The sequence below is a fragment of the Corvus cornix genome, chromosome 7, assembly GCF_000738735.6.
Source record: "Corvus cornix cornix isolate S_Up_H32 chromosome 7, ASM73873v5, whole genome shotgun sequence".
Lineage (NCBI taxonomy): Eukaryota > Metazoa > Chordata > Aves > Passeriformes > Corvidae > Corvus > Corvus cornix.
Genome location: NC_046337.1, coordinates 25,155,619 through 25,181,077, shown reverse-complemented (window position 1 = coordinate 25,181,077; position 25,459 = coordinate 25,155,619). Strand labels below are relative to the sequence as shown.

General features: G+C 37.3%; 1 protein-coding gene across 1 annotated transcript in view; it reads left to right on the top strand.

Annotated features, from left to right (window-relative positions):
• RAPH1 (Ras association (RalGDS/AF-6) and pleckstrin homology domains 1) overlaps positions 1 to 25,459 on the top strand; it is a 92,078-nt gene that overhangs the window by 51,414 nt on the left and 15,205 nt on the right. The window contains 6 exon segments of the mRNA XM_039554990.1: positions 13,012 to 13,089; positions 15,798 to 15,957; positions 18,140 to 18,261; positions 19,925 to 19,990; positions 21,397 to 21,540; positions 22,747 to 22,857. Of these exon segments, the coding sequence (XP_039410924.1) occupies positions 13,012 to 13,089; positions 15,798 to 15,957; positions 18,140 to 18,261; positions 19,925 to 19,990; positions 21,397 to 21,540; positions 22,747 to 22,857 (681 nt within the window).

The window sequence follows — 25,459 nt, the reverse complement described above, 5'->3', positions numbered from 1 at the left end:
ATTTAATTTTATAGAAAGTTAGTTTTCCAATCAGCAGATCTTTTGTAGCATTTTGAGGATTTTTTTATTATTAAACGTCCATGGTTTTCAGTGTGACTTGGAATAATTGCTGCTGGGCATTAAAATATGACACAGTTCAAAACAGTCATCATTGTCTGCTTCTACTTCTTGTATAAAATGGTTTTCCTGGTTTTGATATGTTTTCTTTCATTATTTTTCACTTTTAACCAGGTTGAGTTCCTGCAACTTAGTTTGAAGTCTGTTCCATATTATAGGGAAGGACTAAGCCAGAAGTGAATAGCTTCCTATGGATTGTGTTAAAGTTGTCTCCAAAAGAAGTAATTTTGGCACAGAAAAGTTGTAAACATATTTGGTACCTGATGGTAGGCTTCATCTTAGCTTGTTTTAGGGAAAGAAGAGTACTTTTTGAAGATTATATAAAGAAATGAACTCAGTGAGTTTTGGGCTACAGTGTTACTGCCTATCCCAGCTTCCTGATGTGAAATCTTGTAAGAGAGTTTATATTGACAGTTTCCATGTGACAGAAGGAAACATGTCATATTGCCTCTTAAGAGTCCTCTTAAATCCCTATCACTTTTTCCTTCCGGGATGCTCACTGGCCTATGGTATTTTGAGTTCTGCCTGAGTAGTAGTGATGCTGGATTAACTGGGAATCCTGAGTGGAGTCTGGCTCCCTAATAATCATTTAAAATATCAAAGTATAAGTGTTGGTTTTAAAATTCTTTTAGTGACAGATAGATCCCCTTCTAGTAGAAAATTTTAACATCTGCTAATGTCTAGTTAAGAGAGCTTTTTAAATACATATAATGGAAATAACTTTAATGAGCTTTTGCAGTAATAATTTTATACAAAAACTTAAAACAAGGCATGGCTGTTATTAATGGCTAGATTTTAAGAAAGCTATACTACACATAAAAAATACAACTTAAACCCGACATCTTAGTAGAAGTAAAGAATTGTAAGTAGCTTTAGACTGTGCACATGTTGTATACTCTTTGTGTTTGCCCCCCTAAATTGTGACCTAGAAATATGTGATCTTTCAAAGAATTTGGTAGATTAGGCATCAGATCTTTGACTTGGTGTTATTCATGTTTAATTAGCTGCACTGAGTATTTTAGTGAATGCAGGAAATAAATACTCTTCCAGCACTGTTACAATCCGGTTCTTCTACAATTTTATGCTTAGTGTAAAGGACTGCATGGTTTTGTTTTCTCTGAAGCTGTTGTCAAATTTTGACACTTCCCTTTTGTTTCAGACTACTTTTACCTTCCAACCGCATTTAATTCTGGTTGTGTGACAATTTGAAAAAAACCTTTTAAACTGAAAATAGCCTGTATGAAAAATGATGGCCTTGTACTCGGGAAGCCGTCAGCTTACTGCAACAGGATAGAAAAATGCATGGCATTTCAGGAGTGGGAGGGACACATACTAGTTTATGTAATTGGAATTGGTTTTATATCCTAAATGAATCTAAGGTGAGGCACTGTGGGAGGGATGACTTTGTTGCCAGAGCTTGAGTTCTCATTGTTGCAATGGGAGCAGGTGGAAGAACAGATGCTTTTCATGGTGGAAGACTAGAAGTGTCTCCCTAGGAGTAATTAGTGTTTTGTTTTCCTGGATTTCATTGCTGTTCTTTTTAGTCTAGTGAAGTACTTGGGGCAGAAAAGTAGGTTAATTTGTTTGGCAAGATCAGGCATTTATATTGTCAGAGCTTTGGTACATATTTCAAGTCCCTAAGTAGAGGGGAAGAGTGGGCTATTTTGATCCTCTGTGTGGTCCTCTGTGAGGAACAGTGGAATATTCTAGGAGCAATATCAGTTTATCTTCAGAGCTGGATGTGTGAGCTGAAGTCTTTCTTTAAAATAGACTAAGTGCATTGTTCTAAAATGAAATTTAATTTATTATCTACTGGTTTGTGCATGCCAAATATTTTAAAAATTGTATGTGCATGTAGTTATTATTTAGCTGAGCTATAGTTTCTAGAACTTGGGCTTTCCTGTTACTTTGCTACTTCTGCTCCTTCTAGCTTTTGGGTATGTGTAGTACTGCAGAATTTGTTATAGGGTAGGAAGAAGCCATGCACAAAAAAATGTCTGGAAAAGAGCTGTTGCCTTCCTATTTCTAGGCATGTGAGCTCTGCAGCTCCAATTCACATAGGTAGTTCTCATCACACTGATGTTCCACATTTTACTGGCCAACTCCTATTCTCATAAAATATCATCATCAAAGTTTCAAGTGGCTATTATGTTGTAAGAAGGATATGGCATTCCCATTTTTGGATAGAAGCTCCTTGTCAGAGAAAATGTAGTTAAATGCAAGCTAGCAGCAGCCAAGATAGGAAGAAGGTTAATTGGCCTTTCCTGTAGGAGAAATATTCTCCAGCAAATAATATTTCCTTTAAGGAGAAATTCAGTATCCTCTTTTTATCCTGACGCTATTGTTGACTAATAGGCTAAGACAGATGGTGCGTAAACTCTAAGGAAGAGGCTGCAAGCGTACATTATAACGTTCCTTCTACTGCAGTGCTCCATTTGGCCAGAAAGTGATCCATATTAATCAGAGTCCATGATGACTGACAAGAACTCTGTGAAGAAACTCCTGGAAGAATTTCCTTGAACTTGTCACTGGATTTTTATGTATACTTTTGGGGTTTGGATTGACCCAACCATTTTATTCTGCAAGTAGTGTAGCAATATGTTGTAATGAGACCATCCTAAACTCACTCTGTGGGAAGTTAGAGCCTCTGTGTAAGAAAGGATACAATTCAGTATGACTGTAAATAATTATACCAGGTTTTACAAACCCTCAACAGTGTGGCTTGAGCTAGGCAGCACTGCTGGGCTTCTAAAACATATGATGTCAATACAAACAGTAATTAATATGCAAGCAGAAAAATCTTCATTTACTCTGTAACATAACCTGTGTCTGTATTAGTGGCTAAATACCCAGGTGGAGCTTGCCTGGAGCCTGGGTTTAACTTCAAATGCTATGTAGAGTCTTTCCTGAGGTGTAACTTTTAAAGCCTCCTGGGGATCCTTAATTGTTCATCCCAGTGTGTGTCAGTCACATCAAGTAAACTCTCCCTGCAGGAACTGTATTTGCCAAACTATTTGATACTGCCTTGCATGAAGTTGTAGACGTGGGCTCTTCATTTTTTTCAGACTATACCTTATTGTGGCACTGAAGAAGAGGTGGGATTCTGTACTGCTAATTACTAAACAGAAGTATAGTAGGCATGTATAGTTGTCATGCCCTGTTCTGTATAGCATTGGAACAAATAAGGCTGAGACAGTTGCATCCACATGGGGCAAAACTTGCAGTACAGTGGTGGTACACGGGAGATGTACTTCATGCTCTTTTAAGTTGTTTAAATGCTCTTGTTAAGTGCCACAGTACTAGTCTTAATTTCTATAGCAGACATGGCTATGTGGTTCTGAAAATCGCTGCATGATGATGGTTTTGCTGCCTGTAGCAGGTGCTAGAGAAGATCATCACTCTCGGATCTGTCATTAACTGATCTCTGTCTTTCTCTACTGGTTGCTTCCCCTCTACTGATTGTGCTTCCCATTTCGAAAACACACAAAAATAAACTTTCTGCTAATTTATCTTCCCAAGAGGAGCGCGGGCATTTGTAATTTTATAATTTGGGCTATACAAGGGAAGAGAGACTTCAGTCCTTTAAATAAAAGGACATGAATTTTAAGTCAGGTTGGTTTATTGTTATGGTAATACCTTTCTTCTTTAAGAATGAAGCAACAACCAGTGTAGGAAGCATAAAACGAGTATGTCTCCCAGATGACCAGTTTATAGTGGCTTTATAAGTAGAATGTTGAGTTTTAGAAGGCTGGACAGGATTTTGAAGAAGATTGTAAGTGCATATTTTCTTACTTTTATAGTTCTAAATGTCTTTACAAATAAGTTTTCTCTTGCAGAAAAGAAACCAGTGGCAGGTAAGCAAAAGTTTTCTTAATTCTATTCTGTGACATTTTGTACAGAAGAAGATTAAAACAGTGTTTTCTATTAGCACAATTGCTTTTAAATCAGTGTATCAGGCTTGTAGCATTTGGGAATATTCATGTTTTTATGGGAGGGGAAAAAAGTGATGGTGTAAGGTTTTTTTCTTTTAAACTCTGCTTTATCTTCTGTAATCAAGACACCATAAAATTACTATACTGACTTCCTTTGACTTATGTTCTTTCTCTTTCTTTCTGCACAAGCACTCCTATTTGGACAGGGAAACCTCCCTTCTTCTGAGAAACATTGCAGGAAAGCCTTCTCATTTGCTGACCAAGGTGATGATGCTTCTTTCTACTGTATGTGACTATTTCTATGTAGAAAGAATGCTTTTGCTGTGTGCTATGCTCCTCCACCCCTGCTCTATCCAGGAACTTCTGCATTTACTTACGTGATTTTCCTGATTATCCAAGGTGCTTTTAAAGGCTGAATTTTATTGTTTGTTTCTGCAGATTTATGAAAGTGTTCAAGTTCTTGACAAATACTTAATAGCCATATTAGCAGGTAAAATACCTTAGTTGAAAAGGAAATGTACTGAGCTAGAAGTTCTTTTGTTCCTATTGCCATTCACTAGTTAAAAAAAACCAAAAAACCCAAAAAAACCCAAAAAAACAAACACACAAAAAAACCCCCCAAAACCTAACTGTGAAAAATATGTGGGATTGTTCAGTAGTTTTAAAGGGCATTAGTAGCCTTAAATAAAATAAGTTCTCTTGCTGTATTGAAGACAAACTAGTAAGTAATGGGATATTTTTTTATAACATTTTGAATGTTGACTGAATGTAATGGGGGGAGAATATCCTAGTAAGACAGTGGTCTAATGAGCCAGGTATGTACAAATCTTGATTATAAATTTATTTTCTTTACAGGAAAGAGGTCAGTAATGTACTAAGAGATCCCAAATTGTCATTCAATTTGATAAGAATTTATCTTCTATATGTATTTCCTTTTGAAACTAGAGTACAAGGGATGGAGCAAGCTATAAATCTCTCTGATGAAAATACAGGCTGGGTGAAGGACAAACAGATTCATGTCCAAGCTCAGAGCTTTGAATATTCAGTAGCTGAGGTGTCAGATGTCTCTGTTGCTAATACATACTGCAAAACAATTTCTGTGGTTATTTTTTAACTCACAGACATTCTAGTGTGGAGAGAGCTCAGGCAAGCCTGAAGTAACAAAATGCAACTTGGCAACTTCAAAACAATTAGGATAATGTTCACTGGGCTTAAGTAGTCTGTATTTAGCAATAAAAGTTTAGAACTAGTTCACTGCTTTTTCTTAAATACCCTAATATTCTTCTCAAAATGCTCTGCATGTAACTTGACAACAAGTTTTCTGGCTGTCTTCCAGAGGAGTACAAACAGCCAAAAGCAAGTAATCTGCTCTTGTGATTGTTTTGCTTAAATTTTAAGTCCGTATCTCTGCCTCGACCCACCCCCAATAGCTCTTGGCACCCCTGCATGGCCCAACAAAGCAAACAGCCACCAAAACAGCAATTGGCTTGATTGCAAATAGATTAACAACAGCTGTGGCACAAACAAAAACCACAATTTTCTTTCATCTCCATATGTCTTCAGATCCTCCCTTCTGGTTGTTTATATGTGGGATGAGTGTTAGTTACCATACAGGAACTTCGTTTTAAAGAGTGCATTAAATGATCCCTTTGTGTCATATGATCACGGAGTAGCTCATATCAGGCATTCTGATACACTCTAAAGTTAAATGTTTGTATTTATAAATCTTTGTGTTGGCTAATTAGGCTTCACAGCTCTTTGATTCAGGTGCTTTTGGTGAGCCTTCTGATTTTCTGACAATAATGTTTGGTCAGCTTGTGACTGTTACAGTACAGCTGCACCTTCCACTTTTGACTACTGACCATACAGGCCTGGCATGGAACTTACTGGTCTGACCTCCTGCAAGCAGAAATATCTTCAACAAAATGATGAAATGGAAGCCCACTTTGCTGCTTAGATCTCATCAGCTTGCTGTAACACTGGATAAGCCTCTGTATAAGTGAAGCAGTCCCAAGAAATGGGACATTTCCTTGTAGCAAGGTGTTAGGTCAGTTGACTGTAGGATTGTGTTGCAGGTCTATGCTGATGTCCCTGGTGTGTCAACTATTTCTTACTGTCTTTAACTGTTTCTGTTTTTTCCTCTTCTCTGGTATGTCTGTGTGTTAGATTAGAACCATTTTTGTCCTCTGGTAGTATAACTAATTGTAAAAATTCTAGCCATGAACTAGATTCCTTCTGCATCACAACCATGCACACACACAGTTCCTGTCACAGCATAGGGCAGATCTCAGCACAGAAAATGATGTATTAGTTTTGGTGGTCTCTTCATTTTTAGATACAATTCCAGGTGTTATTGTTCACACAGCATTCAAACCTTTGTTTGAAAACAGAAAGAAGTGAAAGCGTATCTGTAAAATTGTTGAATATTGAAAATAAAGCAAGGTAGCTTTATTGTCAAATCTGCAAGCTTGTTTCCCTATAATGAATATTGAAAACTAAGTTTAGTACTGTGAAATTAGAGCACACACAAATAATTTTGAGAGAGTGTTCAGGACTCAAATACATCTCAGTTTTGGCTGTGAAAATAGAAATGTAACATATTGTGTTTTGAAGTGAGCATTTCTTCTACTGTTCTGATGCATGTGAAGCTGAAACTACGTTCAGGAAGACAGATGATAGTGATTTAATGATGTAATGATTCAGATAATATGTCAGCATCTGGAGGTAAAGGAACCATGTTATATACCATTTCTTGTTGACCTGAAAGGTACATCATTCTTCTTTTCTTGTTGACCTGAAAGACAAAAATTTTTCTTATGAATGTTGATTCCCTTGCTTTGTAGATTTTGGTTCCTGCACACTATAATTCCATCAGACTTTTAATTAAATCAGTTAAGATGTTGACTTCATGCGTCTTAGGCCACTCTGATTCAGATGTGCTCATTCTTGAATTAAGCATCTGAGATTTTTTTTTAATGCAGTTTAAAAATACAGCAAGTGATTTCTAATCTGCAAAGAATTTAAGGACAATCTAAAAACTCCAGCCTCCTACAGACACTTTCTGAGGAAGTTGGGATGTCCTGTGTAATTTTAATGTCACCTTTTGTCCTTTTTATTATGGTAATGATATTATATACTTTGTCATTATAATAAAAACATAATTTATATATTATTTATCATAATCTGTTATGGTTACATTGTTAGATAATCAGCCAGTGTTCTGAAATCTTTCTGCCCTGTTCCGCATATCAGAGCTTTTTGTCCAACTAAAACTCCTTGCCAGTTAGTTGTACTGTCTCCTCTGTTACATTGTAGTCATCTTTGCACTCGCAGGCTTCCTTACTGTGATTTCTAAGTCCTGTTCTTCCCCCTGGTTTGTTTGGGTTTCTTCCCCTCCCCTTTGCTGTTTTTCTCCTGGTCCCAGATCCCAGTACTTTTTCTTGTATAATTGTTTGCCCTAGTGAGAAGCCTGGCATAGAGCTGTTACTAGGCAGGTCCTGTTCGGAGGCAAGTGGGATGATAATGTAGTGGAGATGGTTGCTTCAAAGCATAAAGAGCCAGTGAAATTCAGTTGGATTTTTTTTATTTCATCACTACCAGATTTGTCAAATCTAGTCTGAGTAGTCTTTCAGGCAGATGGCAGAATGCACATCTCTGCTGATTAAGGTTCTGTTCTGCCATACCTTGAAGAATAACTTCAAAAGGGCATAAGTCTACTTGGAGGCATTAACAAGTGGTGCACCTGAGAGGTCAATAACAGATGCAGTACTTTTCAGCACCTTCCTTAGTGGCATGGGGCCTTCTTTGCCCTTACAGACTGTGGGGAAGAAGATCCCTTCTGTGGGAAATTGCGACAATGGCCAGCGTGACTTTGAGATACATTTAAAATGTGACTGCTGCTTTCCAATTTCCATTCAGAAGCCATCTTTTGTGTTTGAGTTAGGCTTCTAATAGCAAAAAGTTTGTGAATGGTGAACAAAGAAGTAGAACAAAGGAAAAATATGGCACTATCCCAGTGTAGTGTCACTGTAATATCCAAGATGTTTTCAGGTCTCATAATTCTCAGATGCAACCGCTAAAACAATGCTACCACTTCACAGCCATTTCCATATTTAGTAGCATAATGCAATATGGTGACAATGTCAGGAATATTCCAGAGGTATAGAAAAGTCTGTACTAAACTGGGAAGAAAGAAGGAGGAAATGTGTGGTGAATCTACACGGGAGAGGATGAACCCCTCACCAGGGTGAATGCACACACACACATTAAGTGAGCTTTCGGATACTCACGTCTTGCTTCCCTTTCTGCTTTACCCAGACAGAGGTTATTTAGAGTTACTATGAGAAGAAATGCAATGAACATATGTTTGGAGAGTGGCCGTGAACTACTACTGCAAACACAAGCTCACTGCTTATAAATGGACTAAGCACATGTGCAGCAACCGTGGCACATTTTTAGGGTAGGGATATTCTGCTTGTCCTAATGAGTTTATCAAGAAATACAGAAGAACAGAAGAACTGCTCTTAATATTCACACATTTGGTTTTAGTGCTGATCACATACACTCTTGTTCTAGTGTTCTTTTTAATAATAAATGAAAGCAATCAAAGAAAAACTTCATTAATGTGATTAATATTCAGACTGATATACATTAAACATGAGGCTAATAAAGATGTCTTGAAGTTTTGGGTAATTACATAAAAATGGAGATGTTAATATGATGTTCTCTGGTAACAGGAACATCTGCTTCAGTACAAGCTCTGCAAGGAGAGTCCTTGCAAAACAGGTGATTGCCTTTCTACCCAAGGCTAGTTGGGAAAATAAATAGTGGCTACCTGCTTTTAGTCGTTCAGAAGTCAGTGCTACTTGTATTTAGTTATCTTCTTATCTGCATTCAAAGGATTCAGAGAAAAAAAGCAAATATTAAACAAAGATGACATTTCTTAATGCATTTTGTAGTTTCTGCATCTACCTTGCTAACTTAAGTAAAATGTGGAATTTACTTACCTCTTACCATGTAATTACTGGCTTTTCTAAGTACTTTACTTAAGTGTTGCCCCCCCCCCCCTTTTTTTTCATTCTATTTGTGATGTCTGTAAAAGAGATTAGTTAATAACATTTTAAAAATGTAAAATGAAAGAAAAAATAAAACTCCAACCTAGAAATGCGAGGCACAAAATCGTTTGGGCAAGGTCAGCTCTGCCATTGCACGCATTTTGCATCTTTGATGCTAAAACACAGCTGGAATATCTTGTAACTGCATATTTAATTGGAAACTGGGGGAGGAAACAGCATTTGTCACTATATTACAGAAATCTTAACTTTATATTTTTTTGTGTTATTCTTTCTGATATTTCACTGTAGGTTAAAATTATTCAACACATAGTTCTGGTAAGACCGTTGCACTGAAGAGATACGCATTTTCCATTTTGGTTCACAATATCTTTGAATATTTTGGATTAACAGGTTCTATACATAAGTATGTTGCCAAATAGTCTTTAAATCAGGTGCAACGTTTTCCATAACCAAAAGTAATCTTAGCTCAAAGCTTTAAAATGCAAGTGTAACAACAGTCCCAGAATGTTAAGTGAGGAATTTGTTGCAATTTGGCAGTGATGCATATTGCTACTATAAGAGAATATCCTTTTCCTGCCAGAGGTGGAAATGACTCTCTATTATATTTTGTGTTTTTATAAAGTGTGTGTGTGTGTGTGTATGTATGTGTATCTTCTTGGTGTGTTTCCAAGGCTTGCCTGTGACTGTTAAGGCGGTCTAACCATGGAGTGGGTTCTGCTGAACCTTTTCTGCTGTGTCAGTTCTCCTCCAGATCAGCTGCAAGCGAGCTGTGTGTGTGGCCCCAGCAGTGCAGGGGAGGCAGGTGTATGGCCATATCAGGGACTGACATTGTCTGTACCGCCTGTGAAACTGTGACAGCACAGCAGTCCTGCTGTTTACCTGCATATTTATAACCCTCTAGCAACTCCTATCACTGTTGCCAGTATTTGCTAGCAAAGGGGAAATAAATACCTAAGTTAAGTGTGGTTGGACTGGATGTGCTGGCCTTGATAGTTGGTGGCATTGAATAGTTTACAGTTGCAATTGAATATTTTTGCCATCTGTCACCTGTCTCCCTGTGCAGTGAAAAGGGCTGTTAGATGTTAGTACAAGCTGATGGACCGCACATGCTTCCTCCTGGATAGAAGCTGTGTTGCTTTCACATACAGGGAGAGGAGAGAGCCTGTGTTTGTGTGTAAGTGCTGTTGTGTGGTGGCTTTGATGGGCAGGGGACTGTTTTCTTGGGCCATTAGGAGAGGAACGGAATAAATGGTTTGAGTTTTGGTGAGTTACTAAATTATTTTACTAAGGAATCAAAATGCATAGTTCTTCCTCCTTCTCCCAAGAAATATTGTTTGCCACATCAGCAGTGGTGCAGCAGTGGCCTGAGCTTAGTTTAATACTGCTCAGAATATCTTAAAATCTTTGACTACTATATGCTTTCAGAAATTTTGAATTCTTGCTTTCTTTTCCTCACTGTGTTTTCCAGTTAGTAAATTCACACCTCTTTTTATAACTTGTTACTGGTTGAAACCAGTTCTTACTTGGAAAATTGTAAATCTGTTTTGTTTTGGGTGTTTTTTTACTTTAAACTGAGTTTGTTAAATTCTAATAAAAGTATAAGGAATCCTAATCTCTGGACCCACATTAAATTGAGTAGGAAATGAAAAGTAATTGGTACACATTAAAATAGTAAATCCTTAAAGTCTTTTTTCATCTACATATTTATTTATTTTTAAAAGCATTTAGGGAATGATGGATTACAAACTCTGAGGTCACCAAAGCTATTTTAGCTGTGTTGGTGCAGGTGTATGAGAGGCCACAAGCTTGTTGCTTGCCCTGGTGTTGCTGCCTGTGCGCTGTGGTGTGCACTGTGGCGGGCAGGTGCTCCTGGTGCTTTGCACAGGCGTACAGTGAAATGGGCTGGAAAATTGTGCTGCTTGACTTGAATGAAGAGCAAACCCAAACATGCTGACAACTTTTGTACAGCAGTAGAGGTTTTGGTTGGGTTAATGAGCAGCTTTTTTAAACTATGAACTACAGTTCCTCCAAATATATGATAAAATGTGTCTTTTGCTTTTTCTGATTTCATGATGAACAGGTGCATAGCATCACTTTTAGAGACTTACAGGTCTTTCACAGAATCACTGAATAAGCTCAGTTGGAAGGGACCTAGAAGGATCATTGAGTCCATCTCCTGGGCCTGCACAGGACATCCCCAAGAGTCACACCATGTGCCTGAGAGTGTTGTCCAAATGCTTCTTGCGCTCTGTCAGGCTTGGTGCTGTGAAGCCTCATTTTTTAGTAATGATTTATTTCTACACATTGAAATGGTTAATGTTAAGAAATAGGAAGAATAAATGTTTCTTGGTATCATGACATGGTTTGTTTTTCACAGAATGCTAATCTGATTTAACCTTTCTAAGCCATAGGACACCATTGCTATTGTGAATAAAAAGCTGTAGTTCCCTGTAGACTAATAAAAGCTATGTTCCTGGGTAATTCAGTTCCCAGATAAGGTTTCAGGCTCACATTATTTCTGCTCATGTCAACTTACTGATTCATTTTATTGAAAAGAATTACGTTTCTCACAAGGCAGCATACTGTCCTGTCCAGCTGATGTTTTTTCTAGTGCACAGGATGGTCACAGGTGTGAAGAACCAAAAGCTACTAAGAGTGCAGTAAAATAACATGGGAATGTTACTTAGCAGTTGGTATAAATATTAGTAACTTACTAAGAAGTCAAAACCTTAAGCTTTGTGGATTTCAGTATAGCTGAATCTTGACTTTTTCGAGAAAAGCAACCATCTAAACACATGGTAAAGAAACTGAATGACATTCATAGAAGAAAGCAATAGAGAACTAAATGTTTGTGGCATGCTAAATGTTTTGATGGGATGTGGTAGTTTGGCTCTGGGAAAAATATTAATTATTCTTTTGTAAGGGTACTGAATATTTTGGAAGGGATTTGTGTGGTTTTTAATAGACTTGTTTGTGCTAGAGATTTTAAAATAATTATGATGTTTTTGGATATTAATCACAATGAAGTTCCACATCTTAAGATTTTGAAAGTCTGAAAACTGCATATGTCATTTTCAAAACGGTGGTTGCTTTTTTTGCTGCATGTTTCAAATGCAATTTCAACACAAGTATCTATAATCTCCAGAACTTAAAAATTTGTATTGCTAGTCTTAACTTTACAGTTTTATTTAGTGTCAGCAGATAGATTTAAGTTACCTGAATTTTGAATGTATTTCCAATTGTAATAAAAAGAGGTGACTTAGAAGAGCAAAAGAATGCTTATTTGCCTTGTGTCTTAAACTACTTAAAGCAGGGAGAAATACAGCTTGGATTTAGTAAAGATAAAGGGAGTGTTCAAGCCTCTTACTGCAAATGGATTTAATAGTTCAAAATCTTTCAAACTGATGCATGTAGTATGGAATCCTAGTTATAGGATGTGTTTCTATACTTTCTGTGAGCTGTTAAATTCAGATACTTCTTGGCATGCTATTTGTGTTTTACGTTGATCAAACAAAAATCTATTGGGTGTACTCCGTTGTGCACTCAAGTTGAATATGTGTTTTCCCTACCTATGACTGTAAATATATAATATGCTGAAATATTTGGTAGCATAAGGCTATTTACAGTACAGGAGAACGGAGAAATGCCAAATGTCTATTGTATGTTCCTTTGGAAATAATGGCAGTTGTATTTCTAAATATTAGATAGGAACACTTTTTGTCTTAAAAAGTAATAGTTTTCATCATCACTAAGAAATAGTTGGAGATTTATAGGTGAGCAAATCAGCATTTCAGATCATGTTTTAAAGCATGGTAGCCTCAAACTTAAGCCCACTGAAACCTGACTGAAGTTTGTGTTAACTGGAATTCTGTGTTGTGTCCCCCTAGGAGGAACAAGCTGCTAAATTGAAAGCTGAGAAGATTAGGGTTGCATTAGAGAAGATTAAAGAAGCACAAGTGAAAAAGGTAAGTTAGTTATACCAATTTATACTATCCTTATTTTATTTTTTTTTTCACTTGGAAAATGAGGGCAAACTTCTTCTCATTTGTTTCTATTGCCCTTTATAAAATAGGAACACTGTAGTGTTCTAATCTTGAGCAGTAATGTGGTTTCCCATCTAGATTGGACCTAATCAGGAACATCCTAGGATATGGAATAACATTATGTTTTTCTTAAGGAATAGCTTGTTTTTCAGCTAGTGCTCATTGGGAAGATTTTACCAACTTCCACCCAGAACTGAAATGAAGGTCCAGGCTCCTAAGATTGTTCTTGTATATTCTGCAGTCACATGATTAAAATTTGTGCCTGTTTTCTTCACACACCTTTTCCCATTATGCATAGCAGGATTTGCCAGTGATAAATGGAAGACAGTCATAGGTTAGCAAGCATAGTCCTGGAAGGGATGTCCTTGCTAAGGGGTGCTTACGGTTTCCTCTGGGACCTGATAGAACCTATCAGCTGGCCAGTTTGAATATGGACAATTCTCTAAGCCACTTAAAGTTGTGACCACCTCTGTGATCCACATTTAAGAATAGGCAAACTCCCCCTCCAAGCTCTCTCTCGTTTCCGGCGCTGGGACAGGTGGCTGTGGGCCCCGAGTGGGGGCCAGCGGGCCCGGCCCAGGCCCTGCTTGGGCCGGGCCGGGCCGGGGCCATGGCCATCCTGAAGCCATGGACGTGTTCCAGCCGTGGAACCCCCCCCCACTGCCTTGCCGTGGGCAGCCGGAGCGGCTCGGCTCTCCCCCCCTCTCCACTTTGGTAAGAAAGATTCAACATTCCAGCTGCAAAGCTGCAAGGCCGAGGTGAGATTAACCCTTTTATTGCTGTGAAGAGCTGAAAACCTGAGGGAAGAGAGAGAGGAGATGCTTAAAGCTGAAATTCTGTTGTGAAGCTATGATATATCAGAGTATCCTGTTGTAATTCCATGAAGATATGGGGGGTGGAGTGTTCAGCTCGTAAGCAAAAGCACCTGCGCTGAGATAGGCAGATGCTGACACAGCTGTAATTTCATGAGAAGTTTGTACAGGGAGAGATGGACCAGATGAGGACTTTGGCTCCAAATGGGAAAGGAGAAAACCTCAGTCCCTAGAGATGGACCAGATGAGGACTTTTGCTCCAAACGGGAAAGGAGAAAACCTCAGTCCCTAGAGATGCTCCCAGAGGTAGTCCTAACGATGAAGATGATGAAGACCCTTTGCTCCCAGGGAAGGAGAAGGGCCTCTGTTTTTGTTTCTGAGCGGCTCAACCTTAAAATTGTACCCCAAAAAACTTCAAGAGTGGACCCTCGAAAGCAGTTGTGGGAAAAGCTGCAAGTCGGGGGAAAGGACTCACACGCAGGCAGAGAGACTCCTCTTCCTAAATGGACTGAACAATATTTGGAAGTGGGCGGCTGTCTCGTTGTGATAATGTTTTCATAGCATGAGCAAGAAGAGACTTCTCTTTCTAAATGGACTGAACAAGGTTATTATGGAAGTGGTGAACAGACTGAACATCTTAAGGGTTGTCTTTTTACATTGTCAGTGGGAGAAGGGAGGAAGGTGGGGGGAGGAGGAGAGCTCTGAAGGTGGTATAATTTTTTTTTCCCTCTTTTAGGTCTGTTAATAAACTTCTTTATATTCTTTCAAGTTTGGTGCCTGCTTTGCATTTCTCCTAATTCTTATCTCACAGCAGATAAACAGTAATGAGTATTTTGGACCAAACCACTACAGACAAGTATTCCAGTCTAAAGACAGAGATTACCAAATGGATAAAGTCTACTGCCATTACTTGATGTACTCTCAAAGAATAGAGAGTGCCCTTAAAACTGAGCATTTTTATTTTATGACTGGAGTTTTTCAATAGCTTAAAATGCCTTTTGCAGTAATTGTTTGTAGATCAAAAGCTGAAAAACTGTCCTGGCTGGAAGATGGGAATTAACAAGCCAACCAGTGTATTACAACTAGCAGGTTTTATCTTTTCCAGCTGAACAAGATGTAAAAATGGAAGTAATAATGATTGGCAAAAAGAATCTGTTGTCTTATGTCTTTAGATTGGTTTTAAAAAAGGGCTGGATTTTTGTTTCTGGACAGTGACCTCTTTAAAATGCCTATGAAAAGCCACTGTGTTTTAAAAGCAGATTTTTTCACACAACTGCTTCATATTCCCCAGAAAAATAAGATTTAGTATTGCTATATTGTTTACATAATGAGCATTTTTAGAAAATACTGTAGGAAGCAGGCAGAAAGCTTAAATTGCACATCCAAAAAATTCAGATTCTTTGTAAGCTTGTGCAGAGCTCTATATCTATGTTTGTTCCACCTAGATATTTGAGAAAAATTGTCTGAAAGACACTTTATTAATCAGAACAGGACACCTTGACAGGAAGGATTTTTTTCCTCCTTAACACACAACTGAAGGACTTTCTTGTGTTGGAAAGACCTTTATATTTACTTTCTTATGCTGCCTTTATATTTACTTTCTTATGCTGAAGGAGAACGGTATCGTGTTAAGTGTCCATGATACAAATATCTAGCCATCATTTATGACTTTTTACATTTTGAGGGAGTGTTTTGATTGAATTTTATGCTACTGTAAGAAAACCTTAGAAGAATAAACAAGATCTTAAAAACTTTATTTTTATTTGGAATGTGGTAGATTAATCCTTCTTTTTGTTTTCCTAATTTTCTGCTTAACAGTTGGTGATCAGAGTCCATATGTCTGATGACAGCTCAAAAACAATGATGGTGGATGAGAGGCAAACAGTGAGACAAGTATTAGACAATCTGATGGACAAATCACATTGTGGCTACAGTTTAGACTGGTCATTGGTGGAAACCATCTCTGAATTGCAAATGGGTAAGTAATAATTATAAGAATTTCTAATTCTTATTCATTGATGCAGCAGTAGTCTGTATCTTCAGAATGATTTAAATACTTGTCTTCATAATGTTCATCATCCCGTTCATTAATGTAGTAAGTGCTAATTCGTGTAATAAAGCTCATGACTGACCTTATTACAGAATGATCTGAAAATGATTTCTTCTTTTATGTTAAAAGCATGGCTAAATTCTGTGTATTATAGAAGTCTTACTAATGTGTGCCCACTGAGCCTCTCGGGTTTGATATGTTCTTCACAGAAGAAAGAAGAGATAAAAAACTTATTGTGCTTCTTCCTCTTTGTAATTAGCATTTTGAACTGATAGTAATAACTCCTATTGCATAAACCTATCTACATTTTTTCCTATTAAATACTATAATGCAATTAGCAGTATTCCTCTAAAAGCAGTTAAAGCTCCTTTGCACTGCATTGCACATACCACATTGTTTATTTAGCCAAAGGATATAGCATCTTAATGGAAATTAAGGGGAAGGAGTAAGGTGCATCTTATCTATTGACTGATTAAAGAAAAACCCAGAACTGAAGCCAAATACCTTGATTTCAAATTACAATGAAAATTAATGTTTCTTCTCTCTTTGGTTGAAACCTTGTCTATTTTAGGTAGTGTAGCATGCCAGATGGTTGTTGTGGGCTGACAGGGTATTCTTTGAATCTTGTACCTATCACATGAAAAATAATATCTTACTAGGCTCAAAAACTTAAAATTTTAATAAAGTCCATTCTTGTAATGGGAGTTGATATGTTTTGAAAGCTATCCAGTTTCACTAATGAAGCTGCAGTGAGATGTAAACTTTTGTATCATAGTCATCTGAAGCTTTTTTGTTTCATTCTTCTGTTAGGTAATAATGACTTTTTAAATTTATTGGAAGACATTATTGCTGTGTTGTTATAGAGCTTGATGGAAGTTATAATTCATAACTCAGAAGCTTCTCAGAATGCACTGAGACCTCAGTAATGTGTTGCCATGTGACACTCCCTGCAGATGGCATTTTGTTGCATTCACACTAAGATGTTGAGATGTCATCTGAGTCCTCATTAGCGATAGCTTCTAGGTTGGGATGTGATCAGCCATATACCCTCTGTAAGAATGTGGGGGAATTGATTTCGTGGGAGAAAATCATGTTCTACTTTGAGGTGCGATTGAAAGGTCAAGCAGGTCCCAGGGGATTCTGAAAAAATTAATTTCCTGAAATGCCACTGTGTGGCCTATATGAAGAAGGAATAAATGGTAAACAGCTAGGTTCTACTTCAGTGTGTTTAAAAGGATAAGAAAGTTGGTCTAATGGTTTCCCAAAGATTTCTTCTTATTTATTTTAGAATGAGGATTTTTAGCTATTTTCTACCATTTCAGTAAATTTTCCTCTTTTTCCTTACTCTGCTCTCTTTTGTCTGTTTTCAGTATTCTGAAGTGCTAGTACTAGTGCACTAGTAGTTTCAGTGGAGAGTCAAAGCTCAGAGCTTTGACTGAGAACCAAAATTCTGACTGAGCTTTGTCTGAGAACCAAAGTTCTCAGAAGCCATTGTTGGTACATCATTTATTGAGCAAGAGAGATCATAGGAAGTAGACAGTGTCAGTTTTCAGACTTATTTACAATATCCCTACTAGCCGTGGGTATTTCACATTTCAGAAGCCTTTTGTTTTCCCTCTGATCATTGCCCATTACTATTTTTTTACTTTGAGTGAGATAATCATTGGGGATGTAGAAAGAAGTTTTCTGCCAAAAAAGCTACCCAGTGCATTCCTCTGGGAATTGTGTAGACCAGAAAACACATAAATGTGATAACCTTATTTGTGCTCATAAAATTTGAAGTGTTATCATTTGAGTCTGCAGTGTTCCTGTGGGATGGTAGGCCTTCTCAGATTAAAAAAATAGAAACACTTCATATGCTGATGGAGCTATAAACTTGAAGACACAAAAGTCCGTGTTGAGTGACTGTATGTATAAAATTAAACAAGGCATGTTGGGAAGTGGACTAAGTTCTTTTAGTCTCTTAGCATAAACTTCTTCCCTAGTGTAGTAGATCTTGAACTCTATTTTCTCTGCATATATGTCTTGTCTCTTAGATATGACTACAGATTAGTTTCTATCACAAAATGCAACGGATTCCAATGTATTTGCTCTCTTCTTATTGCTGCAGAAAGGATCTTTGAGGATCATGAAAATTTAGTTGAAAATCTCCTGAACTGGACAAGAGATAGTCAAAATAAACTAATGTTCGTGGAACGTATAGAAAAATACGCACTTTTCAAGAATCCACAGGTAAGCCTGAGATTCGTACTGAATGCATGTGTGGCTGATTGCAGTTTCTTACTCTTTTGGTAGCATTTATTTCCATACTTTCATTTTGGTACTTGTGTATGTGTTAAAGTGCCAGGCAACTTTACACTTCAGCGCTACGTACATCCACAGTGTTGTTGGCACAAAGTCAATCCCTAAGACACAACCATGAGCTAAAGCAATCTGTTTGCTAATGTGTTTGTGAGTAGTTTTAATGCACGTGAAGGCAGGCAGTTTCCAGGGATTTATACCAATACTTAGTGCTGCTCAATTATGTAAATATGCAAGAAAGGTGTTGACAGATACTGCTGATAGTAATGTCTCTCCACTGTACGTTCTTAAATTGCTGGCAAGAAGGGGAAGACAAACTCTTAAGAGAGTAGCTACTCCGTGGTCAAATGGCCAGTGAAGAGAAGAGAGCATGTGTCCCTTCCTGTGGAAGTTGGGACCTGCCTATATTCAGCTGTTTCCTGCTCCTTGGCTGAGAAACTGAAGGCCTCTTCCTGTCAAATGGCCCTCTCTTCTCTCAAATGATAGCTACAGACTTGGTATCTGGCAGCAGTTCAGTATTGTAAGGGAGTGAAGGAAAAGAAACAGAAAAGCAGAAGGTGGCTCTTTGAAGAATCTGAATTGAAAAGAACTGGATGTAATATCACTTGATCTGTCTTAACTCTTACCTAACGTATTCCCTTTTGAGCATATGATTATTTTTATATCTGTATGGCGGCTATATGCTAATTTATTGGATTTAAACTGGGTGTTTTGCATGCTTGTCCTATGGGACAACATCAGTTTACTTGATTTCATTTATTTTTAAGCAAGATCTGAAAACCAGGTCTTATGCAAGTGCTTTGCACTGAAGCATCAAAACTCTACATTCTTTTGAAAAGTTTGTAGATTATAGGTTTACTATCAGTACATTTAGTAAGCACTGTCGCAGGAGTAAGATACCAGCATAAACCAAATATATTTCTCCTTGGTTTAAAATATTGAACTGGATAAACTTTGTGAATATTTGGGTTTTTTCCAGTATTAGAGCTAGGGGTTAGGAAGATGATACTTTTCATTGTCCTAGTCTTTTCCAAACTGAATAAGAGTACAAAACTTATTTAATAAGTTATGGTGCCTGTGCGTAATTAGATTCCTTTTAAGAAGTCGACGAGTATTTTATTTAGCAATTCTTTGTGAAAATAAACATTTCTAGTCAGCAAAACTCAGAACAAGGTGGAAAGAAGTACATTGCCTCTGTGTGTGCTTCTTTGAACACAGATATAATGGGAGTATGTAGCAGATCTCTGGGGATTTTTTTATATTTTTATTATAGTATTTACAAGTTCATAGTATTTTTATTTCTGGATGCATTGTAACAGAGAGCTGTTTGATTTGTGGAAAGTCAGGATGATGATGTTATGAGTCTGTTAGGTAAGAGTATGGACTGATATTTCTGGTAAAGTTGATGATAAGTTAGTTCAATGTATTATTTAGCAGTCTTACAGTTTCAGTCTACAAAGTTTTGTTCAGTTCATGCATTGTTCTTAGTTTAAAACTGTGGTTTCTTCTTACTGCTACAGAAAAGCAAACAAGAAATGCCATTTGGCTTGATTTCAGAATGCCTATAGAAATATTAAACTTTCTTTTATTACAGAACTATCTTCTGGGGAAGAAAGAAACCTCTGAGATGGCAGACAGAAATAAAGAGGTGCTGCTAGAGGTAAGAATATCAAACCAAAAAGGATATAGTGGTCATTTTGGAGCTTGAAGACAAACTGCAAAAGGTTGTGGTGATTAAAATTGATGGACGGAACTGAATGTAATTCTGGAAGACTGTGAATGGAATGTGTTGTATTTGAGATAAATGGCTGTTTTAATGTTACACTGTTTCAGCTCTGATCAGTTAAAAAAAAAGTTTCTGTATTTTGTTTAATATCTAAAATACCATACACAGTGATAATCAAATTGAGGTTGCCTGTAGCCATGGCTAAACCTAATAATTCCAAGTTGAAATTTGCAGAACTGTCAGCTGGGTTTCTGACCTGTGGTGGTAGAGATTTTTTTACTAGCACTTTTCAAATTTTAATTTCTACAGAATTCTAGAGCATGGGTTAAGCTGGTCTAAGTTAATATTTTAAATATTGATAATAAGCAAAGTAGAAAAAAATTTTTTTAATTACATTTTAAAATAAAAACAAATACTGAATTTTAAGAAATGCATGACAGAAAACTAGTTATTATCAAACACATTAAGCAGTTTACAGAACTAAGGGCATAAAAGTGTGGAGCAAATAAAGCAAACAGTAAATATAGCCTTCATAAGATTAAAACTAAATATTTCTGTGTCATGGCTGAACTGCCATAGGTTCCACTTGATTTCCAGAATAATGATTATGATTTACATAGTTACCCAAAAGTAAATATTTGGGGTATTGAATTTTGGTTTAAACTTAATACAGTTTAACTTAGAAGTAGCATATGCATGTTATTAATATATTGCTAATATGGGTTTTAGTAAGTGTTTGTATGTATATGCTGGATGAAAAAATTGTTTGAAGCCACAACGTGCAGAGAGTTGTAATTCTGCTTAATTCTTTGTCTTGTAGGATTATTCATAAGTCTCTGTGTTGCATATTAATCTGGAGTGTATTTAAAGCATTTGGTTTTTCTCTGTTAGTTCTTTATAAATAGAACCTTAGCAGAAGTTGTAGTGTTGTGGGCAGTTAGTATCAGCGAAGTACTCCTGAAATGAATTGCAGCTGTGTCTGATGGATGCACAGTTAGGTTTTGTGTATGAGGCTATGTAAGGTGACCGTGTGACCTTAAAGCCAGTAAAGCCATTGGGGTACCTATTACTGAGAAGCAGTGGATAGAAAATCTTTACAGTAGCTGCTAATGATCTTTTTGTCATTGTTGCACTGAGCAAATGCTCAGACACCCTATCTATCATGTTTGTCTGAATTACCTTATTGCGTCTGTGATTAACCTGCAGTTCATATCTCATGTGAAAAAAGAGCTGTCCCTGCTATGAGTGCATTCCTTGGATAAAGAATTCCAGTCATTCTAAACAAACCAGTGCATGCTCTCTGTTCTGTCTGTTTCCCAAACCACTGTGTTTATTGGCAGGAATGCTTCTGTGGAAGTTCTGTAACTGTGCCAGAGATTGAGGGAGTTTTGTGGCTGAAAGAGGATGGTAAGAAATCCTGGAAGAAACGTTACTTCCTTCTTCGGGCTTCTGGAATCTACTATGTCCCTAAAGGGAAGGCGAAGGTATGCTACTTAAAGCAATTGTTCTGAATTGTTTATTGCTGGTAAACAGTGCAGACAAGAGTTGGCTTTAAGTTTTAGCTTAACTGTGCCTTTCCAAGTGCCACATCCCTTAATTAAAAGGCTTTATCATGGAAATACTGTGTGAATTATTGTGGCAGCACTTGATGTGAAGGGTGTAACCCCACTTTAAAAATACAAGAGTACAGCGGTCTGCTTCTTGAGTTAGCTTAGGGTTAGATGTTCAGAAATACTTGAGGAAAAGTTTTTGGTGGAGCTCAGAAGCTATCTTTGCGTAAGCAGAATTCAGATGGAAAACCAAATTGCTCTGCAAATGCTGAAGTATCAGACCAACTCCATAACCAGTCTGCATAATTTCATTGTGTTTAGTTAGTTCATATAAATGGGATTCTTTTTGGACCAAATGGTGCTACATTTTTTGAAACTGGTAAGTGTAATTGCATTTCTTCAGGATTACTTACTGCTGTTCTCTGTATCAGTAATGTAAAATAAGTAAAAAGCCACTACAAATATGTTACAGCTTCAAGGGTGAACTAGTGTGAGTTCAAGTCATCCATGAATCCATCAAGTCTTGACAGCATCAACTGATTCCCAGTACAGGAAGTTCATCTCCCATGCAGCTGGGAACGAAGAGGAAATCTCTATCATTGCAACAGCTCCCTTTAGAGCTGAATGCATGTCAGATGTTCTTTTGCTTCATTCAGACAACCTGTATGCAAATAGCCTGTTGAAATTCTTTGCCCTACACTCACTTCCAAAGATCTTTAGAATTCTATTCACAGTCACACTGGAATTTGGAAACCTTGATTATTACCAAGGTGAAATGTAACCAGCAGCTGATAACTTCCTGATGAACCAATCATACTTACTTTCTCCTGATAGCCACTCTGAGTAAACATTAGTAGTCCAGTGTAAAATGTTGTCAAATGGCAAAATGCAGACAAAACACAAAAAGCAGACTGAATTTGAAAAAGGATATCCTGGTTAAAAATGAAGGTGTGATGCAAGAGTTTGTGCATAGCTGTATCTCCTCCTTCTGTTGGTAGTTTTCCAATCAGATTGAAACTGGTGTTTGACCTTAAGTAGACCTTACATTAGTATTGGATCTTAGCATTAGACTGATTGTGTCAATGCATGTGGATTTTTTTATAAAGATACTTTGTAAATGACTGTTTTTGTATTTAATAGGTCTCACGGGATCTTGTGTGCTTTCTACAGCTAGACCATGTCAGTGTTTACTATGGACAGGACTATCGGAACAAATACAAGGCACCCACAGACTATTGTTTAGTACTAAAGGTAACACTCCAGCAGTTGCCTATACCTTGAATTCACTCTTACTTGTTCTGAACCATCAGCTGCTTTTTGTTTCCTCTAGTTCTTGTATACAATGTGACTAGTTTGTGAACAGTTGTTGCCTGTTCTCTGTGCTGGTTGTGACTCCATAAACATTTTCATATTGCCCTGAACTGTTTTATTTCCAGACTGATGAGTGCCAGTCTATTTAATTGTTCATCATACTCTAAAACCTAAAGTCTTCTTTTCCATTTGGCAACTCTACACCTTACAACTGTTTAGGCTCAAAGAGATAATACCCCTTGAAATGCTAATTCCAGGGAGTTATCTTCTCAGTGTAGGTCCAGAGTAGTGCAGAAATTGATATTAAATATTCAAGTCTACCCTTTATTGCTCAACCTGAGGGAATGGGGATGCTGTAAAGGAGGCAACTTCTGAGTATAAAGGACAGGTAGAAAGAAGTAGCAAAAAATGTTATAAAACCAGTGACCTGATCTTAAACTGATCTAATAACTTGAGTGCATCAACTTATTTTAATTGCATCAACACATCTCCTAGTTTCTGTTGACTCCCACATAGTGTTCAGAATGGTGCCAGTTCGTGCAAGATAGCTGGGTACCAAGCTATTTTAAAACAGGCTTTCACACTGTGTTCACAGCAAGTAAAGTGTCTTCATGGATTTGAAATGGTGCCAGTGATAAGAGATGGTTATAGCTGCACTTTTCCCCTCCCTGATCTGGAGCTCATTTGGTGTTGTATATGTCAGTACATTAGACCGTTTACTGTGCCTGGAGCATGTGGCTGCCTGTCCACTGCCTGAAAAAGGATTTCATTTTCCAGTGGACAGGGCAACATGTCTTTGAGCCCACTGAGGAGACACTGAATATTAAATATGGGACATGATGTTAGTGGAAAGTACACAGCTGAAACTGGAAGTATTTCCCATGTTCTTATAGGACATTGAATGCAAATAAAAATATCAGTATTCAAAGGTAGATATAAATTCCTTGAAGTAAATTAATTTTTTCTGCTTACATGTCACTTTTGTCTGTATCATTTGGACAGGTTAATAGTAAATTACTTTTTCAGACTTTTTGACCACACAGAGTAGTAGATTTTTTTTTAAAAATTATTGCCATTCTGAGCGTAAAATTTGATGGTAAAATTAATGAAGACACAAAAATGTGTAAAAATTGTCCCTTTAAGTAAATTAATGGGGTAGATTTAGTTGGGCAGCTTACACCAAGTGAAGCTATGTTTTCTGTGTGGAACTGATGAATCACCAAATTATTATATTAAGCAGGATTCTGCCTTCATAAGTTCTTATAATGTTACATCAGTGTTTTCAATTAGTACAAATATATAGAAACCACACTTCTTTTTTTAATAGAAATAGAGCTTTGTGCCATAATGACTCACTAAGCTGGGAAGTATGTCCTTTGGGACAGGTGAATGGCAAATACAAACTGAAGGCCCAGCTCTCTACTGACGTCCAGACTGGATTTGTCTTTATCTTCACTTCCTTTGTTTATATCAAAACCTAGTGTGCTCAAGTCAGGTGCTGTGCTACTGTTAAATGTAATATTTGTGTGCTAGTATATAAAGTTGACTCCTTGGTCCTAAATGTCAGATTTCTGAGAAGTTCTTTTATTTCTATGTAACCAATTTTTGAACAAGTCCAGGAAGAAGCTGGCTTGTTAGCAAAGTAGTTGTATTTGCTTCTATAGACTCTTTGTTATACAACACATATGTGAAGGAGGCTGGTAGTGAAAACTGAAAAACAACTATCTGCTGTTATTTGTTATATATTCTATGGACATAAACTTGTTCATTTATAAATAATTGTGTTGGAAGGCAACAGGATAAAATATTCTGAAACAGCTTAAAAGTTCTTTGATATATGTTTCAGACAGTCTTCAGTAAAACTTAAATACCTATGATCGCCTAGCAAAACTGTTATGTCACTGAGCTGTAAGCTAACAGAGGAAATGATAAGAACCGCAGTCTTCAGTTACCCCAACAGCTGAGACACCTGTAACTTCTACAGCATGGACAGGAAACAACTGAATAATCCATCCAGAATGATTTCCAGTAACTGATCTTTGAAAAACATGCATTTGTTTCTTGACTGCTGAATTGATATATACAGTGCCTTTTCATTTTCTATACATGCATGTGAGAGCAGCAAGTATTTTTAGATGATAGCCCTATATCAGTAGGGTGGGTACCTTGAAGTCTTTACAAGCTGAAAATGGAGTTATGCTTAACAGTATGTCATTTGGGAGCGTCTCACTTAAGCCTGCAAAGGCAGAGAAGACCAATGTGTTTGTTTTCCTCTAGTTTGGGATTTTTTTATGTAAGATAAAGATAAAATACCAGTTGTCTCTGTCAAGTGGTGAGTCGGTCCATAGGTACAGAAGACTCTTGGTAGGTAGAAAGTACTGCAGCCCTAAAATAGTGGAAGACTTGCCCTTCTTAGTGTTTCAAACTTGAAATGGGTGCATGCTGGACACACTGCCAGTCTGTGTGTGAAGCAATCCGCATTGAAAGTCACGTCCTGAAATATTCTGAAACATTTTTAAGTGGGCTTAAGTACAGACAGCTG